The sequence below is a fragment of the Maniola jurtina genome, chromosome 4 (assembly GCF_905333055.1).
Source record: "Maniola jurtina chromosome 4, ilManJurt1.1, whole genome shotgun sequence".
Classification (NCBI taxonomy): domain Eukaryota; kingdom Metazoa; phylum Arthropoda; class Insecta; order Lepidoptera; family Nymphalidae; genus Maniola; species Maniola jurtina.
In genome coordinates, this window is record NC_060032.1 from 10314226 (window position 1) to 10333294 (window position 19069).

The window sequence follows — 19069 nt, forward strand, 5'->3', positions numbered from 1 at the left end:
TGATATTCGAGCGCCAAGATAATACCGGTGCAATTTGAATATTCATGCAATTGCTTGCTCATAATAATGATAGTGTATTTTGCTCTGCGTGATTCTGCAATGCCTGAATGAGGAGTATAAGTATTCGCTGTAATTTGCGAGAAATTTTATACCACTTATAATGCTTATTTCTGTTTAATTCCAGCTTTTGGTTTGTAATTAAATGTTGCTTTAATAAGCTAAGGCTTAAGCAGATTAGCCATACTGCATGAACGAGCCTTGCGAAATGTGTGGTCCCACAAAACCACGACCTAGCCACAAACCTCTCTAAAGCTATGGTTAGATAAGGGATAGAATCTAAATCTAGATCCTGCCAAGTACGCACAGCTAGGCCATATCCATACTAATATTATAAATGCGAAAGTCTGTCCGTTTGTCTGTATGTCTGCTAGTTTTACACTGCCCATCTGTTTAATCTATATTTTATGGTATAGAGCTTACAGTCTGGGGACGGACATAGGCTACCTTTATCCCGAAAAATCAAAGATTTCCAGATGACAAAAACATATCTAAGTACCTATATTTTAACGCATGACGTATCCTGTAGAGTACAAGGGCCATAAATTCTTATTCAATATTATTGTAATAATAATAACCATTTAAAGAACATCTCCTTTTAAAAAAAACGAGTTTAGTACTATCACGGTAGTGGCTGGAATAAGTACTTATTAGCGGAAATGATCTAAGAATTAAGCGTTCATTCCATTACTACGGATGCCTTAGAGGGGCGATTATAGGGGCTTTGTTCTCGTACTTTGGATTTCCTTTGACAGTAATTTATAATAATAAATAAAATTGGAGTGTCTGTCTGTAATTTCGAAATTACTACCGCATATTAAGGTCATATGGTTATTTGAACGATACTATAACTGAATCACACGTTTTTAAAATTTTTGTCTGTCTGTCTGTCTGTCTGTTTGAAAAGGCTAATCTTGGGAACGGCTGAACCGATTTTGACGGGATTTTCACAGACAAGTAGAGAATTGACCAGGGAGTAACATAGGCTACTTTTTTAACCGACTTTCAAAAAGGGAGTTGTGTTTTTCTACCTATGTACACCGAAATCTCCGAGATTTCTGAACCGATTTGCGTCATTTCTTTTTTAATCGATAGAGGAACTTTGCGACATTGTTTCATAAAAAATTTGGAGTTCAACTCCTCAATCCTGATGCTGCAGGGGATCTGACCAATCCACGCGGACGAAGCTGCGGGCATCAGCTAGTTTATAATAAAAGTGCCTACCTACTTACGTACCATAAGGCTAATAGGTATTAAGGGTGATCAACAGCTTGACATAGGTGTTTTGTAAGGACGACACCTGAATCCAGCGGCTTCCTGCGACTCGTCTGATGTCGTACCACCTTTTTTGGATTCATTATAGGCACACGCTTGACTACAATAACACCTGATAAAAAGTGTTGATGTGGGGGATCTTCCAACGCTGTGATTTCCAGTGCGAGGTCACCTTTACAGCACCATAGGACCTCCAACGTCTATTGGTTTTTCGAACTATGTGCCCTCTTCACTGCCACTTCAGCTTTGCAACCCGCTGTGTGAATGCAAAAGATTATTGAGTAAATCACTTACACTTCCATTTAGGTAAGATATCTACATAGAACTCAAAAAGGATTTCTAGCTTTCTATACTAGAAGCTGCTTCCTTAACTGGTGCTAGAGTCACAATGTAATATAAGTGGCAAAAGTTGTTATAAGTACATGAAATCATAGATACTGTAAAACTTCAGATAAGGGGGGCAGAGCTTACATTATAGTATTTTTAACCCCCGACCCAATAAGAGGGGTGCTATAAGTTTGACGTGTGTATATATGTATCCGTCTGTGGCATCGTAGCTCCTAAACTAATGAACCGATTTTAATAGTTTTTTTTTGTTTGAAAGGTGGCTTGATCGAGAGTGTTCTTTAGCTATAATCCAAAAAAAATTGGTTCAGCCGTTTGAAAGTTATCAGCTATTTTCTAGTTAGTGTAACCTTCACTTGTCGGGGGTGTTATAAATTTTTTAATTTACACTTGTAGAAGTCATAGCATGAAATAAGAATCTTAATAAAACTTTAAAATAATAAAATATACTTAGTTACACCATTGAAATACTAGGTATATCTATGACCCAGACATGCGTGACTGAAGGCAGTCACTTGGTGCGATATTACTTGTTCTTATCCACATTGAGTGAGGTTTGACATGCCAAGAGCTTTGTCGTTTGACAAACTTTTATGGTTGACCTTCGAATTGAAACGGTTTGCCGATACCCATTCTAACGTAAACCACACAGACTCGACGGCATAAACTTATTTCTGAAATTGTATGATAGTAACAGTTTTAGAACTTCGTTCCAAAAGATTACTAAACTTATACCTACTTTTATTTATAAAATTTTTGATGTTGAAAATTTCTAATTTTACACTGCATTGTAGGTAGAGTTATCGACATCTGCAACGTTTTTATAACTTCTTGAATTTGAGCACTTTATAAACGTCTTGAAAGTTCAAAAAGACCACTTTTAACCCCCGACCCAAAAAGAGGGGTGTTATTAGTTTGACTTCTATATCTGTGTATCTATCTGTGCCACCGTAGCGCCTAAACTACTGAACCGATTTTAATTTAGTTATTTTTGATTGAAAGGTGGCTTGATCGGGAGTGTTCTTAGCTATAATCCAAGAAAATCGGTTCAGCCGTTTGAAAGTTATTAACTCTTTTCTAGTTACTGTAACCTTCACTTGTCGGGGGTGTTATAAATTTTTAATTTACACTTGTTACTACATAATTAGGTATCCGATATATACATCGATGATCTAATAATAGACGGTTTTTCTATTGCCCTTTCTAATAACTTCAACGTTTTTGGCTGAGCACGTCGGCATATTCTCTTTTATATCTTAGAAATTTCTTCTATAACAACTTGAAGCTTTAATTTGCCGCGCTGACGCGACTAAAAATCCATTTATCCGTTGAATGTATGCAGCGAAACTTTTAAAAAGGCTGGCACGCCTCGTACCTACACTGTATATTCACTGGAGATGAATTGAGCTCGAGCCTTTCACGCTGGGTTCAATATAATTAGAGCGCTGTCAGTTTTCCGCATAAGTGGTTTTCAGGCATGTCATATTTTCTGCAGCGTCAGTTTGTATACCGACAATTTACTATAGAAACAAAGCACGACGAATGAAAAGAAGAATGATGGAGAAGACGCAGTTCTTCATCATTCTTCTTTCATTGGTTTCTTCTTCTCTCAGTTCACTTTTGCAGCACCAGAGGAACTCCTCTGGTGCTGCAAATATTCATGGGCGGCAGTAATCACTTAAGATCAGGTGACCCACCAGCTCGTATTTAAATCTTTATTTTTAAATACAGAATCTCCGGAATCCTAAGAAACTCGGGTCCGGTAAAAATATAACTGTATTTCTTATATTATGAATAATTGAAAGGGATCATGACCCTCAACAATAATGCAGAGAGAGAGATCAAGCTCTATGCTAAATGACCAGAGGATTTACTATGTTGATTAGAGAGATGAATTTTTTACTGAATTGAATATTTTATTTTATGTCGCGCGAAACCGAATAAAAATGCCTGTGACAATTTAATTTGATACCAAGAGCCGGAATTGGCATACGAAACGTAGTTATAGTGCATAGTGCATATTATATTTTGATAATACGCTCGGCATATTAGCTCTGTGTGTCAACTGTCATGCCAAAAGTACGATTTGAGTCTAATTTTGAAGGTGATCCGTACTTTTAACATGACAGTTAAGGCAAGACCTATTTGACTAATCGCAAAAATGCTGTATTTTGAAGTAAATTGTTTATTTTTCTAAAGCATTAACAGCTATTAAATACATGCAATTAAAAACTTCAGTTTGTGAAGATTATAAGTGCCTCTTTTAATTTAGTATACATTATCCCAATAAAAAAAAAAAACAAGTTGAAAACATTGCTGTTCGCAACTTGTTCTGTAAAAATTTTCTTTAACATCTTGATACTTTGAAGCCAACCTCCAGAAAATGATATGTTTAGGTTTAGCAATCAATTCGAACTGTTAGTTTTATACTAAATGTTTTTCATTTCTTAAATAATCTAAAACTAACCAAAAAACTTCCTGTGCTATTTATTTTCTTGCAGGCGCTGTATGGAATTCAGTGTCCACTGGACTGTCATGGCGGAAGGACTGTGCGCGTCATTTCGTCGCAAAATATTATTTAAAATGAATTTAAGCTTATTATTTTTGAATGAAAGTTGTGTTTATAATCGTTGAAAAATAAAATAGGGATTTTTTCATTTCTAAATGAAGCCTGCTTATATACTAAAATTTATTCTAAAGTTACGGTTTTACCAGGTAAATACTCGGAGGTTGTCATAGATTATGATGACAGATAGTAAGTGTTCTAAATAGGTATTATACCTATGTTTTTTAGGAGATAGCGCGCCTCGTTTCGGGCGCCGTGTTCCGAAATGGATTTCGTAGTAGTGCAAGTTTGGTGCAAGCCCCACATGACGGAGGGGTATGCGTCAGGCATTTCCTGTGTACAAAAAAAGACCTATATTTCGGATCCATTTTTCATCACTGACATCATGCACTATTCAAAGACGGGTCTTCAAGCATTGAGGAATTTTGGACGAGAGACATCTCGAAGGTTCCCGAAGGCTGCCTAACTGAGTTAGATTTGTCGGCTAGCTAGCTTTTTTTGAAATTGGACCTACTTAGCTGGATTGTGTGTTAGAGATTTCTTATGAGACATAAGATTTATATGTACATAATATAACCATCATAAGAATTCAAATTCAAATTCAAATTCATGCTGCGGGCAATGGGGAGAGCCTAAAAGTTGGAACGCCATTTCGGCGGCCGTGTTTCCTGCCATATATACCTTAGATACCTGCAAGCCAAGAGTGAATAGGCATCTTCTAGGTAAGCGTGCTCCAACTTGGACCTCATCATTGCTTTCTTTAAAGCATGATTGTCGTCAAGCGCAAGCGCAAAGATTCAGGCGGCGCAAACCCGTAGCATGTGGAAGACCCTATTAAAGACCTATGTTCACTGTGGACGTCTGTCGGTTGATGTTGATGATTATGTCTTTAGTGCAAGTAGTTCAGTAGTTTCAGAGTTTATCGATAACAAACAAACAAACCTTTCCTCTTCATAATATATGTACTTAGTAGCGCAAACTTGGAAAAAATCTCGTGGAAACTCTTTGATTTTCCGAGATAAATGTCATTTTACCTGGCAGCCCTACTCAATTTTATCACTGATAATAATAACTAATTAGATAGATAATAGAACCCACCGCATTATTATCCCAAGAAAACCTACCATTAGATGTAGGAATAATGAAAAGAGGTCACAACCCTCAGCAATAAAGAATACGATGCGGAGAGAGATGTCACTCTCAAGGTCTTTAAATGTATCCATGCAAAAAACCACGTCGACTGGTTGCTCCGTTGCAGCGTGATTGAATATTAAACCAACAAACACACTTTCGCATTTGAAATATGGCCAGTGATTATAAGAAACAGTTTAAATCTCTCTCTGCTCTCCGAGAGACGTTAGGCAAAGTGAACACGAATTATGACACTTCTGTGTTCTTATACAAGCTTAGGTCTCTCAATTTTGTCAATTAATGTCAAATTTCTTTCTCAGATCAAAACCTAGTAAGTGGTTTAAATTCAAGAGAAGTTTAGGAACATACCTTTGAGAACATGGAAAACTTGCAGGTACAGGTTTCCTCACGATGTTTTCCTTCGCCGTTAAAGCAAGTGATATTAAATTGCTTAAAACGCACATAACTGAAAAGTTAGTAGTGCGTGATTCCAGGATCGAACCCCCGACCTTCGATTAGGAGGCGAATGTTCTAACCACTAGGCTATGATAGTTTTTAAATTAAAGGGGTTTAAATATTTTAGTGTGAAGACTGGCCTACACATTTATTCATTACATGTGCATCATTTTCTTTTTTATGGTTCCGTACCTCAAAATGAAAAACGGGGCTCTTAAAGGATCACTTTGTTGTCTGTCCATTTGTCCGTCCGTCCGTCAAGAAAACCTATACAGTACTTCCCGTTGATCTAGAATCACGAAATTAGTTCTCGGATTTATTCTTTTACTTGGGCTATGAGAGTTGAGACCTATCTACCTGCCCATAATTCTAGGTTAACGGGAAATACCCTATCGGTTTTCTTGACAGACACGACAGACGGACAGACGGACAGAAAGACAGACAACAAAGTGATCCTATAAGGGTCCCGTGTTTCCTTTTGAGATATGGAACCCTAAAAACATTATGTAAGTATGCAAAGTATTTCCCTTGCAAACCATATTTAACAGTTGACATGTAGAGGTCAGAACTCTTTTTGACTTTTCCTATCTTACTTTTAAGTTTTAATGCATTATTAAGTATTTACTGTTTTGACATGGTATTTAGATAATGGGTGATATTTATTTTATTTAATCTAATTCCTTTGAAAAACTTAGTAAGGCGCATTAATCTATAAAAAAACCTAGCCAGTTCATAGACTTACTATGTTTTAAAATGGTCAAAGCGACTTACTAGCTTTTAATTTTACTTTAATGTGGGTGTCCTTACAATACAACGGGACATACTATGAAAGTTAGGCTTATGACATAAAACGATTTTCGGAAAAATGACATTTACTTTGTTTTGATATGGGGCGGTCGATATAATTAGGTACTAGGGTAAAGGCTCGAGTAAATGAACAGATTGGACGTTTTTACATGTATTAAGAGCTGGAATAAAAAACCGGCTGATATACCTTTTTTAAATATTTTCTTACAAATTCTTACACTTTTTTCAATTTCAATTCCAAAACCGTGTTCCGTTCAAACCGTTCAAAAGTGCGTGTGCGTCCATGTGTGTGTGTGTGAGTGTGTGTGAGTATATACTTGTCTGTATGTTTGTACGAGTGTTTGTGAGTGTGGTATTGCGTTGTATAACCACATGAGTAGCGAACAGAGTCAAAGCTTCATACAAGCGCGCTACGATAGGTACACTACTACAAGCTTGAGGCGCGTGTGTGCGTGAGCACAGGCGCTACGTCGCGTACGGAGAGAAATCGGTTTATACCGGCTCGGCCTGTGCTCAAGCTCAGGGGTTGCAGTACACGTCGCGCGTCGTGTTTTCATTTAATTTAATGTTAATGATAATAATTTAAATAGTGTTTAAAATCTATTTTCTTGAACTGTCATAGATTTTGTTCAAAATCAATATCTGAGGATCCCTAGGATCACAAAATAGGAAATTGTTACCAAAATTTAAAAAAGTCGACGCCATTTTGAAATTCTTTGTTAATTGACCGATTTCGTTCAAAATCGATATTTAGAGCTCCCTGGGATCACAAAAAAGGAAACTGTTACCAAAATTAAAAAAAGTCGACGCCATTTTGAAATTCTTTGTTAATTGACCGATTTCGTTCAATATCGATATTTAGAGCTCCCTGGGATCACAAAAAAGGAAACTGTTACCAAAATTTAAAAAAGTCGACGCCATTTTGAAATTCTTTGTTAATTGACCGATTTCGTTCAAAATCGATATTTAGAGCTCCCTGGGATCACAAAAAAGGAAACTGTTACCAAAATTTAAAAAAGTCGACGCCATTTTGAAATTCTTTGTCAATTGACCGATTTCGTTCAAAATCGATATTTAGAGCTCCCTGGGATCACAAAGTAAGAAACTGTTACCAAAATTAAAAAAAGTCGACGCCATTTTGAAATTCTTTGTTAATTGACCGATTTCGTTCAATATCGATATTTAGAGCTCCCTGGGATCACAAAAAAGGAAACTGTTACCAAAATTTAAAAAAGTCGACGCCATTTTGAAATTCTTTGTCAATTGACCGATTTCGTTCAAAATCGATATTTAGAGCTCCCTGGGATCACAAAGTAAGAAACTGTTACAAAAATTTAAAAAAGTCGACGCCATTTTGAAATTCTTTGTCAATTGACCGATTTCGTTCAAAATCGATATTTAGAGCTCCCTGGGATCACAAAGTAAGAAACTGTTACCAAAATTTAAATAAGTCGACGCCATTTTGAAATTCTTTATTAATTGACCGATTTCGTTCAAAATCGATATTTAGAGCTCCCTGGGATCACAAAAAAGGAAACTGTTACCAAAATTTAAAAAAGTCGACGCCATTTTGAAATTCTTTGTCAATTGACCGATTTCGTTCAAAATCGATATTTAGAGCTCCCTGGGATCACAAAATAAGAAACTGTTACCAAAATTTAAAAAAGTCGACGCCATTTTGAAATTCTTTGTTAATTGACCGATTTCGTTCAAAATCGATATATAGAGCTCCCTGGGATCACAAAATAAGAAACTGTTACCAAAATTTAAAAAAGTCGACGCCATTTTGAAATTCTTTGTCAATTGACCGATTTCGTTCAAAATCGATATTTAGAGCTCCCTGGGATCGCAAAATAAGAAACTGTTACCAAAATTAAAAAAAGTCGACGCCATTTTGAAATTCTTTGTTAATTGACCGATTTCGTTCAAAATCGATATTTAGAGCTCCCTGTGATCACAAAATAAGAAACTGTTACCAAAATTTAAAAAGTCGACGCCATTTTGAAATTCTTTGTAATGTGACTGATTTCGTTCAAAATCGATATTTAGATCTATCGATCTATATTTAAACTAAGCAATCACAACAAAAACAAAGTTTGCCATCTTGTTGAACAAATACCTATTGTTTATTAAATTGTATCCTTCTGTGCCAACCCTACCAAAATAGTTATAAATTTTGCTCGCTTCTTAGAAGCTTTGCCTCTGTTCGCTACTCTGTGGTATAACACCATGTTAGTAAATCTTAGTATATTTTTAACCGACTTCAAAAAAAGGAAGAGGTTCTGAATTCCTCGGTATCTTTTTTTTTTAATGTATGTTCCCCGATTACTCAAAGACGCCTGGACCGATTTGGATTTTTTTTGTTTGATAGGGTATAGTTCGCAGGTGGTCCCATATAAATTTGATGAAGATCTGATGAATATCTTCCGAGATGGAGAACGGAACTCCTCAATGGATAAGAGCAAAGTGCTCGCGATCAGTGTAATATCTTAGTAAACAGTAGGGTTTTAACTGGGTATGGCATATTATAGTACAGTGGGGCCACTAAAAATTGTGAAATAAAAAATTTTCAAACGAAAAATAAAACCGACTTCAAAAACCACAATCACTAAAATTATTTTTACTTTTTAGTGTTTGTGGTTTTTGAAGTCGGTTTAATTTTTCTTTAGATTTTTTTAAATATTTATTCTGGTATTCTTCTTTCTTGGATAAGGATCCCTCTTGGGTATCCCCATTTCTCTCTGTCTTTGGTACTATCAAGCTAATTTTCTCTCGCGATTTGCACAATAGCATTAGACCAACGCGTCTTCGGTCTACCTATTTTTATTTTACCTGCTGGACCTGGCCAAGGGGAGATTTTTCCTGTCCTTCTTTCATCTGTAAAAATCGATACAATATGACCATTTGCATTTCAGTTTTAGGGCATGTCTCAAGGTGTCTGTAGGCTTTGTCTTTTTTCTTATGTCTTCAATTCTCACTTTGAATATTTTTTCCTTAAGTTATGCTCCTTGCCATCGCCCTTTAGCAAGTCACTATTTCTTTTTATATTCTTTGTCTGGACCCATGTTTGGCTGGCATAGGTGAGGCATGGCAGGATGCATGTATCTGTAACGGATCTTTTAAGATGTACTGGGTAAGCTCCTTTCATTCTTTCCTTTTGTGCCCAGTACTTGTTCGAACTGATGTTAATCCGTCTGTCTACTCCCTCTTCTGCACTTGTAACGCTGAATGAGACTTGTTTTTTAAGATACATTTAGGAGCATAGGTATTGTAGTTCCAATACTTAATTGTATTTATTTGCCTGTTACTATAAATATGGCGGCTGATTGAATGAGGCCGATTGTTGTACCTCTGCGAAACTGTTCAAAAATAGTAAACTGAAGTAAGTAGGTACTACTTACAAAATTATGTCGCTTTTCATTGATAAATATGGATTTCGAAAATTTGATCACATTTCCAAATTTCGCGATATATAAAGTGGCTTCCGATTCCGAATCATTTCACTGGCATACAAAATTCAACTTTTTTGTTTTATTAGGTTTTGAAACTGTTTCTTACTAATTTGACGTCGCTGATTTCAGATCTACTTTAATTTTTTACACAGCAGCTCTAGTTTTTGAGATACAGGTACCCCCATATTTTGCACTATACTCACACTTTGTATGTTCACACTTTATTAAGATCAGACAAGTAATTTCCAAAATTTATCGAGGTGTTAACATCAAGAAGAACATCTGCAAGTTATTCCAATCATTTTTGTACCATTTGGTGGCAAGTACGTATTAAAGAATGTCGTGCAAATGTGTCTAACTTTGTAAAACAAGCATACTCGGGCTACTTTGAGAACCCATTAGCAGCTAACAGCAAGGCCTGGACTCCAAATTTTTATATGTGGAAGCTGTATTTCCTCATTGCGTTTATGAGCAAATAAGAATAGACCCTACTTTTACTACAAAAAAGTCTTATAATTTGGCGCGAACCATCTAAACACCATGATGATTATTATTTCTGCATTGTGAATATAACCAGAAGAAACAGCAAAAAAAATTGTTCCAAGCGACTCTATTGTAACTTGCAGTCTACAATTAGAACGATTCTGACTTCTGGCGATAAATCTGTACCTCAGCTCCAACCCAGTACCTCCAATCTACTTCAAGAACTTTCAGAAGGTTGTGACGATGTAGTGACTTTTACATCTCAACTTAGACTATTCAATCAAAATGATTTGGACCACTTAATGAGAGATCTTAGATTGTCTAAAAAGCATCAGAACATGTGGCTTCTCAGCTCAAAGGAACAAATCTGATAACATGTGTTACGGTATATTGTTCTCACTACTCTCAAAACATTCAGCAGCTGATGTTGCACTTCCAGCAACTTGGGTGCAACATGGGCATTAAGTTTCATTTTCTCTGTAATCATTTAGACTGTTTTCCAGAAAATTTAGGTGACTTTCAACCTAAGATAACTATACTAAAGGGGATAATATCATATGAAAGGGCTCTATTATACATTCTAAAACAGGTTTTATTTATTATTATTATGTAAAATAGTTTTTGATTTATCGCGCAAAATGTAGAAAAAATATACAATAAGTCAAAAACTGTGAAAATCTGACAATTTTTTTGAATTCCAAGCCGAAAATATATTAAAGAATTTATTTATTAATAGGAATCGAGAGTTTATGCACTAGATAGAGTTCGTTCATTCACTGAAATTCCCAGTTCATTTACTGGCAATTTATCCTTTTGTTAAATAAAATAATTTATAATAATTAATACCACGCATTTTATTTGATTTTTTGATATTTAAATAATTTAAGAGTGTATACCTACTGTGTATAGACACACAAAATATAAAAATTATATATAGAACGATTCTCATATACCTTAATTTTAGGTCAATGTCAGGGTAGTCCTTATTCGTTCATGTACTGGATCTTTTACCCTCCTACGTCAAAATACTAAAAGTCCGCGTAAATTTCGCAGATTGAAATGTCTGCTTGATTAATTGTCAATAGAGGGTCATGACATGTCAAAATTGCTAGTTTGAAGGTGAAATCGTCTATGTCATTCGCAATATCTTTCCTCTTAACACATAGAGCTAATACGGCGAGTGCGTTTTCAAAATTAATGTATTGTGCAAAATTTCAGTAAAGAAAATCCCAAAGCAGCATTCGGCCGCAGTGAGCGCGCCTCAAAAAAGCTGACATTAGCAGAGGACACCGTTGATGACACCTCTTACTGCGCCCGATGCGGTCGACTTTTCCTACTGATGCTAGACGTATTTTCAAGCGTCTTGTCTCTTCCAGCTGTATGCAATTTCTACGCCACCGTAAATAGAGTCTACGGGTTTCCGTTCAAGCAAAGTTAATTTTCTGTTCTTATTTATGCATTCTTACAAAAAGTGTTCAATTGAATATGCCAAAGATACCGCAATTCCTGACGTAACTTTATTGCTATGTGACTTCATTAAATAAGAATTCGCCTGAGATATTTCGTGTGCCTACCGTAATGTTTCATCTAGCGTAAAAATGTAAAAAATTCCTCTTGCGTACATTTTTCTCATTCAATTTGCGTGCCGGGAAGTTTACAGGCAGTTTATGTTACCTGTAACGGTATGTTTGATAAATATATTTTGTTGAAATACTTGGGTATTCAACGTATTAAAAAATAATTTATAACTTTATTATCTTTATTGGCGTGAAAATCTCTTTCTATTTGCTTATAAATTCTAAACTTCTAAGTGAATTTCAATATAAGTTTCGCTACCATTTCGAACGAAAAAGCTTAATTAATATCCATACACACACATGCATTAAGTCCTTAGAATAGCCAGCCGTACAAAGCCGATCAAATCAACAAAATCTAATAAGTAATATAGGCACTTTAAAAGATTTTCCTTAAATAATTTGAGCCAATCAGAATCACTCGTATAAAAAAATTACTGGTGATAAACCTAACTCTATGCGTCGCTCTGTTGTCGTTATTTTTCCTTCCAGACATTTTTACATGAAATCCACAAAAAACTCAATAATATCTAGTACCTTACTCTATCCTAAAAGCTCTGCCAAATTAAGGCCTTGAGAAATACTCTGTCAGACACAAATACATGTCGTTATGTGAGTTCATGCGAGACACGGGTGCGTTACAAAATATACTTTGTCAGACTTTTACACTGATTAAGAGTATGTTACGTTTCGCTCGTTAGCTTAATGATTTTGTAGATTGTCTTTCATTACGATCTCTGATTGGAATAAATCTTTTAAATTATGATGATTTACGAAGCTCGTAAAATGTAATTTTCAGGAAGGACTTGTACTCATTTTTTACACGAATCTGATAAAAAAGTAATGTTACATCTTCTTATATAATCTAAGCTAACCTAACCGGTCTACTTTCTAGAAGTGATTGCTACTCAGGCTATGCTGAAAGTTGAATGGTAACGCTAGTAAATGTGACGTCACAACATTTTTCTCAGAGCTGCCAAAGTATTGGAAAAATCTATAGGATGTTTGTCGCTCTCTCGTCGTAATGTTTGTTTCCTTCAAGATTTTTTTTACATTTTGACCCGAAATCGACGAAAACTCAATATAACTACTACTTTATTATTGTAAAATCTTTGTAACAGCACTCAATCATTTCAATCAAAAAATTCCAAAAGAACCATATCAATATTGAGTTTGACATTAGAATTATATTCATATCATTACACTGCACAGGTCACCAGAGAGAATGTTGATAGCACACTAGAGTTTAGACAGTCTTTGTTGTATGCGGCTGGTGATACACGACGACAGGCGACAGTGTCGCGCGATTGTATAGAAAAAGTCGCGAAAGTGACTCACCTCAAAACAATATGTTGTTCAACATTTCTGTACAAAACATTGTGCAAGTGTCGCCTCCTAAGTGTCGCGTATCGCCGTCGCACGTCGCGGTCGCGTGCTCCTAAGTCTAACTTAATAAACCTCATGGACAAAGTTAAGTACCTACTTAATTTGGTCTACTATATTATGGTAAAATAATGATATATGTACAAAACTTTAACTAAATAAAATAAAATAATATGTAACTATAGGTACTTAGCCCTTTCTACAATATTCTTCGCAAAATAATGGCGTAAGTAACTTTGAAAGTCCATTTTTTAATAAATCCTCTTCAAAGTCACTTTTCCCTTGCACCCCTAACTCAGAAACTTTAGAACTCCCGTTAAACTTGTTACTCGCATCTGCCCCTTTTCATTGCGTTGTTCAACATTTTATGCTTCCTGGACTGCAAATTAGAAGGAATAAATTCTTATGACATAAATTATACCTAAAACCTAAATTATGCCGTGTAGTGTTTTATCTAATTCAAAATCAATTAACCCATAAAACAATTTTTTTTCTCTTTTTAAGGTTCCGTACCTCAAAAGGAAAAACGGAACTCGTATAGGATCGCTTTGTTATCTGTCTGTCTGTCTGTCCATCCGTTCGTCGGTCGCAGCAGTTGTAACAGCGAATGGTATGCCAGCAATTGATTTTAGTGAACTACAAAAATTATCTGAAGTTTCACTAATTTCAATTTCTAGCACGCGAGTATAGTAGCCATTTATAAAAATCAATAATACCACAAAATAAAATTAATGATGAAATGAGTTTAATTGGCCATGTGAACATTTAATTAAGAAAATATATCGGACAATTTTCCGTTTCAATGCTGCCGTAATTATTTTGCAACATGAATTATTTTTAACCCCCGACCCAAAAAGAGGGGTGTTATAAGTTTGACGTGTGTATCTGTGTATCTGTGTGTCTGTGTATTTGTGTATCTGTGTATCTGTGTATCTGTGTATCTGTGTATCTGTGTATCTGTGTATCTGTGTATCTGTGTATCTGTGTATCTGTCTGTGGCATCGTAGCGCCTAAACGAATGAACCGATTTTAATTTACTTTTTTTTGTTTGAAAGGTGGCTTGATCGAGAGTGTTCTTAGCTATAATCCAAAAAAATTGGTTCAGCCGTTTAAGAGTTATGAGCTCTTTTCTAGTTTTCTTGTAGAAAAGAAGGTTAGATAACCGTTAGGTTCATAATATTATGTCAATTGACAAATGTCAAGCTGTTAAGATGGACGTTGCCTAAATACATAATTATTTATTTGAAAGTGATGTTTTGGAAAACTCAAATACTTTGTCGGGGGTGTTATAAATTTTTAATTTACACTTGTATATTTTCTGCTAGACTGACGCAATCGTTCTACGTAATGTGTCTTTACTCACGTCTTACTACAGCAGCCGATTCAATAGCTAGTTGATCAAGCGATCCATTCGGAATATACGGAAATAATTATTATTAAGGATGATGCGTGAGTTGTTTGTGTTGTTATAACACAAGCCCGTATTCGCGCTTCCAGGCGGGTTGAGCCAGCATATTAATACTTAGGTAATAGTTATATAAATTTTATTTTATTGCGTAAACATAAAAGCGTGCTTCATCAATGTTGAATAAAATAACATTAATTTAACGTTAATCTGGCTTAAACACATATTGAATTTGTCATTTATATTTAAAACAAATACAAGTAGATTCGAGTATATTTTGTTATAATTTAATAAATTGTTACGCAGTCATTCTATTTTGCAGCAAGTAGTAGACCTTGATAGACAAGTGCAAATTAAAAATTTATAACACCCCCGACAAGTGAAGGTTACAGTAACTAGAAAAGAGCTGTTAATTTTCAAACGGCTGAACCGATTTGCTTGGATTATAGCTAAGAACACTCTCGATCAAGATACCTTTCAAACAGAAAAAAAACTAAATTAAAATTGGTGCATTAGTTTAGGAGCTACGATGCCACAGGCAGACACACAAATACCTACACACGTCAAACTTATAACACCCCTCTTTCTGGGTCGGGGGTTAAAAATACAGTTGAACATACTTCCTTTGAATAGTTTGCCTTTGGTTACTTATATTAAGCGGCGACAGCCTAGTGGTTAAGTCATCAGCCTTCTATTCAGAAGGTCGGGGGTTCGATCTCGAGTTCTCGAAGATGAACCTCTAACTTTTCGAGCAAACATCACTTGCTTTGTGCGTTTTAAGCAATCACTTGCAATGTAACAGACAATGGCCTCAGACCCTTTTCATTCTGATAGGAGACCCGTGCTCAGCAGTTGGCCAACATGGGTTGATCGTGATGATGATGATAGTCGTAAATACATTCTATTTATTTATTCTTTGATTGTAAGTAAGTATATCTACATATACAATATAAAGGTCATATACATAAAGGTATTAAGCACCAGTTAAAGGTAGAGATACCTGTTAGTTATGCATAATGTGCCAAGCTAACAGGACAAAGCCATAGAGATGTCTCAGTATTATGCATTGTCAGAGCGTAAAGCGCTGTCTCATGTCTATTCAATTACTGAAAGCGGGTCAGCAGCGGCTTTACCTTGTGGTCACAATACAAAACTCAAACAATAGGTACCTAATAAACAAGATTCCTACGTAGATACATACATGTTCGACCGACAACCATCATATTAATTAGGTATAGAGCATGTATACTGCCAGAGCCAGGAATGTTCCAACTTCCAAAGTGATTATAATAATCTACCAGATGACATATTGGAGATTTACTGACAAGTACAAAACTGACTACAAATGTTTAAGAGGGGTCTCTCCGTCACTCGCTCCATACAAACGTAGTTCCAATTTCATTTGGATATTAAGCAACCAAAGTCCATGAAATTTTACAGATATATTCTAGAAACTAATACCTATGCCTGTGGTTTTCCAGATTTCTGTTAAAATATTCGGTTTCAAAGTTACACGATCTTAAAAATTCACATACAAATCTTTGAGCCCCTGTAATTTTAAAACTACATTTTTTTTGAAAAATCTAAAACACCACAGCCACAGATATTAGTTTATAGAATATGTCTGCAAAATTTCATGTACTTTGGTTGCTTAATATTCAAATGAAATTGGAAATACGATTGTATGGAGTAAGTGACGGAGGGAGCCCTGTTAAGAATAGGCTTATTGTAGTAGGTATATAAATATATATTTCTAATTTCAGTATCAGCAAATTGTATGGAACAGTAGAAAATCGATTTCTGAAACAATTACAAGCGGCTATAATACATCGCGAATTCATTTCGCAAAACCCGTACTTATCTGTCGATTGGTAGAAATGCTATCATCCTTACAATTCGCTACAGCTGTTTTTATCACGTTTACATTTGAAATAATGGATTCAGATGCATTTCTCAACAAAAACGAAACGATAACAGAGTATAAAGATGTTTTCATTGGGAGTCTTGGAAGAAAACCTCAACTTAGTAAGTCCTACTTAAAAAAACTTGAAAGGAGCTAAATGTATAGTCAACCATAAAATTGCTTTATTGTTTTAACAACAACTTCCAGTAAATTAAAATTTCACTAAGGCTCAGGCTTTCATAAATATATGTAGGTGTTGTAAACGAAAATAAACCTTGTACAATAGTTTTATGATGTGCAAACGACATTTAACTTAAGGGTAGTAAAGCGATTTTATGGTCGATGTTGCAACACAATCAGGCTCAGGCTTCATCGACCAATCGAAGCACTCCTCTAACCTCTATCTTGAAATACTAAAAGGATAATAACTTGCTCATGATAACAAAATATACAAGTCAAAATACGACTTTCCTGCTTTATACCATTCGAGTTAATGCCCACTTTCCATCTTCGACATCATGCTTCTTGTCAAGGTCTTATTGAAAAGTACTTATGAAAACACAGCAAATGAGTCTAAATTTGACTGTCCTGTCATAAACCAGTAGAGAGCTTACCAATGTCCACCTACCACCTCCAACACCGTAGATGCTCAATGGTACCTTACCTACCATAATAAAATCTACTGTCATCCAAAACCACAAGTGTCTGCAAAATTTCAACTTTATCGGACAGTTGGAAATTACAAAAAATCAGTTTCTACAGAATTACAACACACGAAAGTCAAACTAATAAAAAGCTACTTATTTGCATAACTCTGAAAGCATTCTGTCGCATCCCGACACACCACAATACAGTAAGTAATGTGTTTGCGTCTTGACTCATTTCAAAGTTTCTTATGTGACTTCTCACAGCGTTTGATAAACCAACTACTGGTGAACTACTCCATTTTCATAGTTCATGGGCCATAGCTTATTTTACTCTTAAATGAACCAAACGATAAAAATGATTCTATACCTACTATTGGTGTTACTTTAATGTATTCCTTGCTACATATTCGCGCCACAGGAATTCGTGCCGTAGCTGTACCTTTACTTTTCATGATTCCGATGTGATTAGTGCTCTCCTATTTCAAAATCCTGCCCCTATAGTGTCCTTTGAAAAAGCTTGAAACGTGGTTGAAACTGACTGTCACTAGTCTCTCAACGCACAACTTTAATGGATCGGGCTGGGCATGCAGATAGTTATTAAGATGTAGACTTCCACTAAGAAAGATTTTTTTGATTCAACCCCTAAGCGGGTAAAATAGGGGTTTGTGTGTAGTCCACTCGGATGAAGTCACGTAACCTAATATAAAATTATATTTAATTCATTTATTAACATTTGCCAGGTACAACATCAGCAAGTTGCTGGGCTCGAGGGGGTATTTGTATGCACATTCGGTTCTGCGTGAACCACGAGATGGTCTTCGGTGTACCAGGATGTTCTACTCGTTTCAAAGTGTGCTGTAAAAACTTTAAGCGACTGCCACCCACTGTCGGCATTCAAAGATCTCGGGACGAGTATGCAGAGATTGAAAATGAAGATGGTGAAGATATTAACTATGTGCCCAGAGCAATAGTGGCATTTAAAATTTAACACTATACCTACCCCTTACTTTTTATTTATTTACAGCAACAACCTCCACACACAATGTATGACCATAAAATATTCAAATTAATTGCAGTAAGGTTGTCAATTACAGGCGCACTTATTAAGAAAAGTCCACTTTTTGTTTCCTTTTATTTATATTGTTACAACTTTCTGGTACAAGTAAAAAAAAAAAAAAAAAAGTATTCTAAAATGCACTGATTTAAAGTTTTTTAAAGTACTATAAATTACTTTTTATACTAATACAACTCTGTTTGCGTCGAGTTAGTAAAAAATTTCTAGACTGTCCCTATCCCAATACCTTCTGCAATCTCTTCCTTTACCGTACTCTATACCTAGTAGTCAAAGTGTGTAAAGTCCGGCCATTCACACTAGGCCAGTGTGGTGGACTGGGACCTAAGCCCTTCTCATAGTCAAGAGACTCGATATCAGTAGTGGGTTGCAATGTGTTGATGATAACAATATCAGATACGAGTATTTACTTATCAAGTTAAGATTGCTTTCACAATCTCAAAAACATACTTATAAGTTCTATTGAACTTTACTTCCCTTTGAAAACGCCTGTTGAATAAAAAACGATTACTT

General features: G+C 35.5%; 1 protein-coding gene across 1 annotated transcript; it reads left to right on the forward strand.

The window, feature by feature from the left end:
• Window positions 1-16753: 16753 nt before the first annotated feature.
• LOC123864211 lies at window positions 16754-18601 on the forward strand. The gene is made up of 2 exons (XM_045904487.1): window positions 16754-16959; window positions 18225-18601. The coding sequence occupies exons 1-2, from the start codon at window positions 16812-16814 to the stop codon at window positions 18470-18472; spliced, it is 396 nt and encodes a 131-aa protein (XP_045760443.1). The 5' UTR covers window positions 16754-16811; the 3' UTR covers window positions 18473-18601.
• Window positions 18602-19069: the final 468 nt, after the last annotated feature.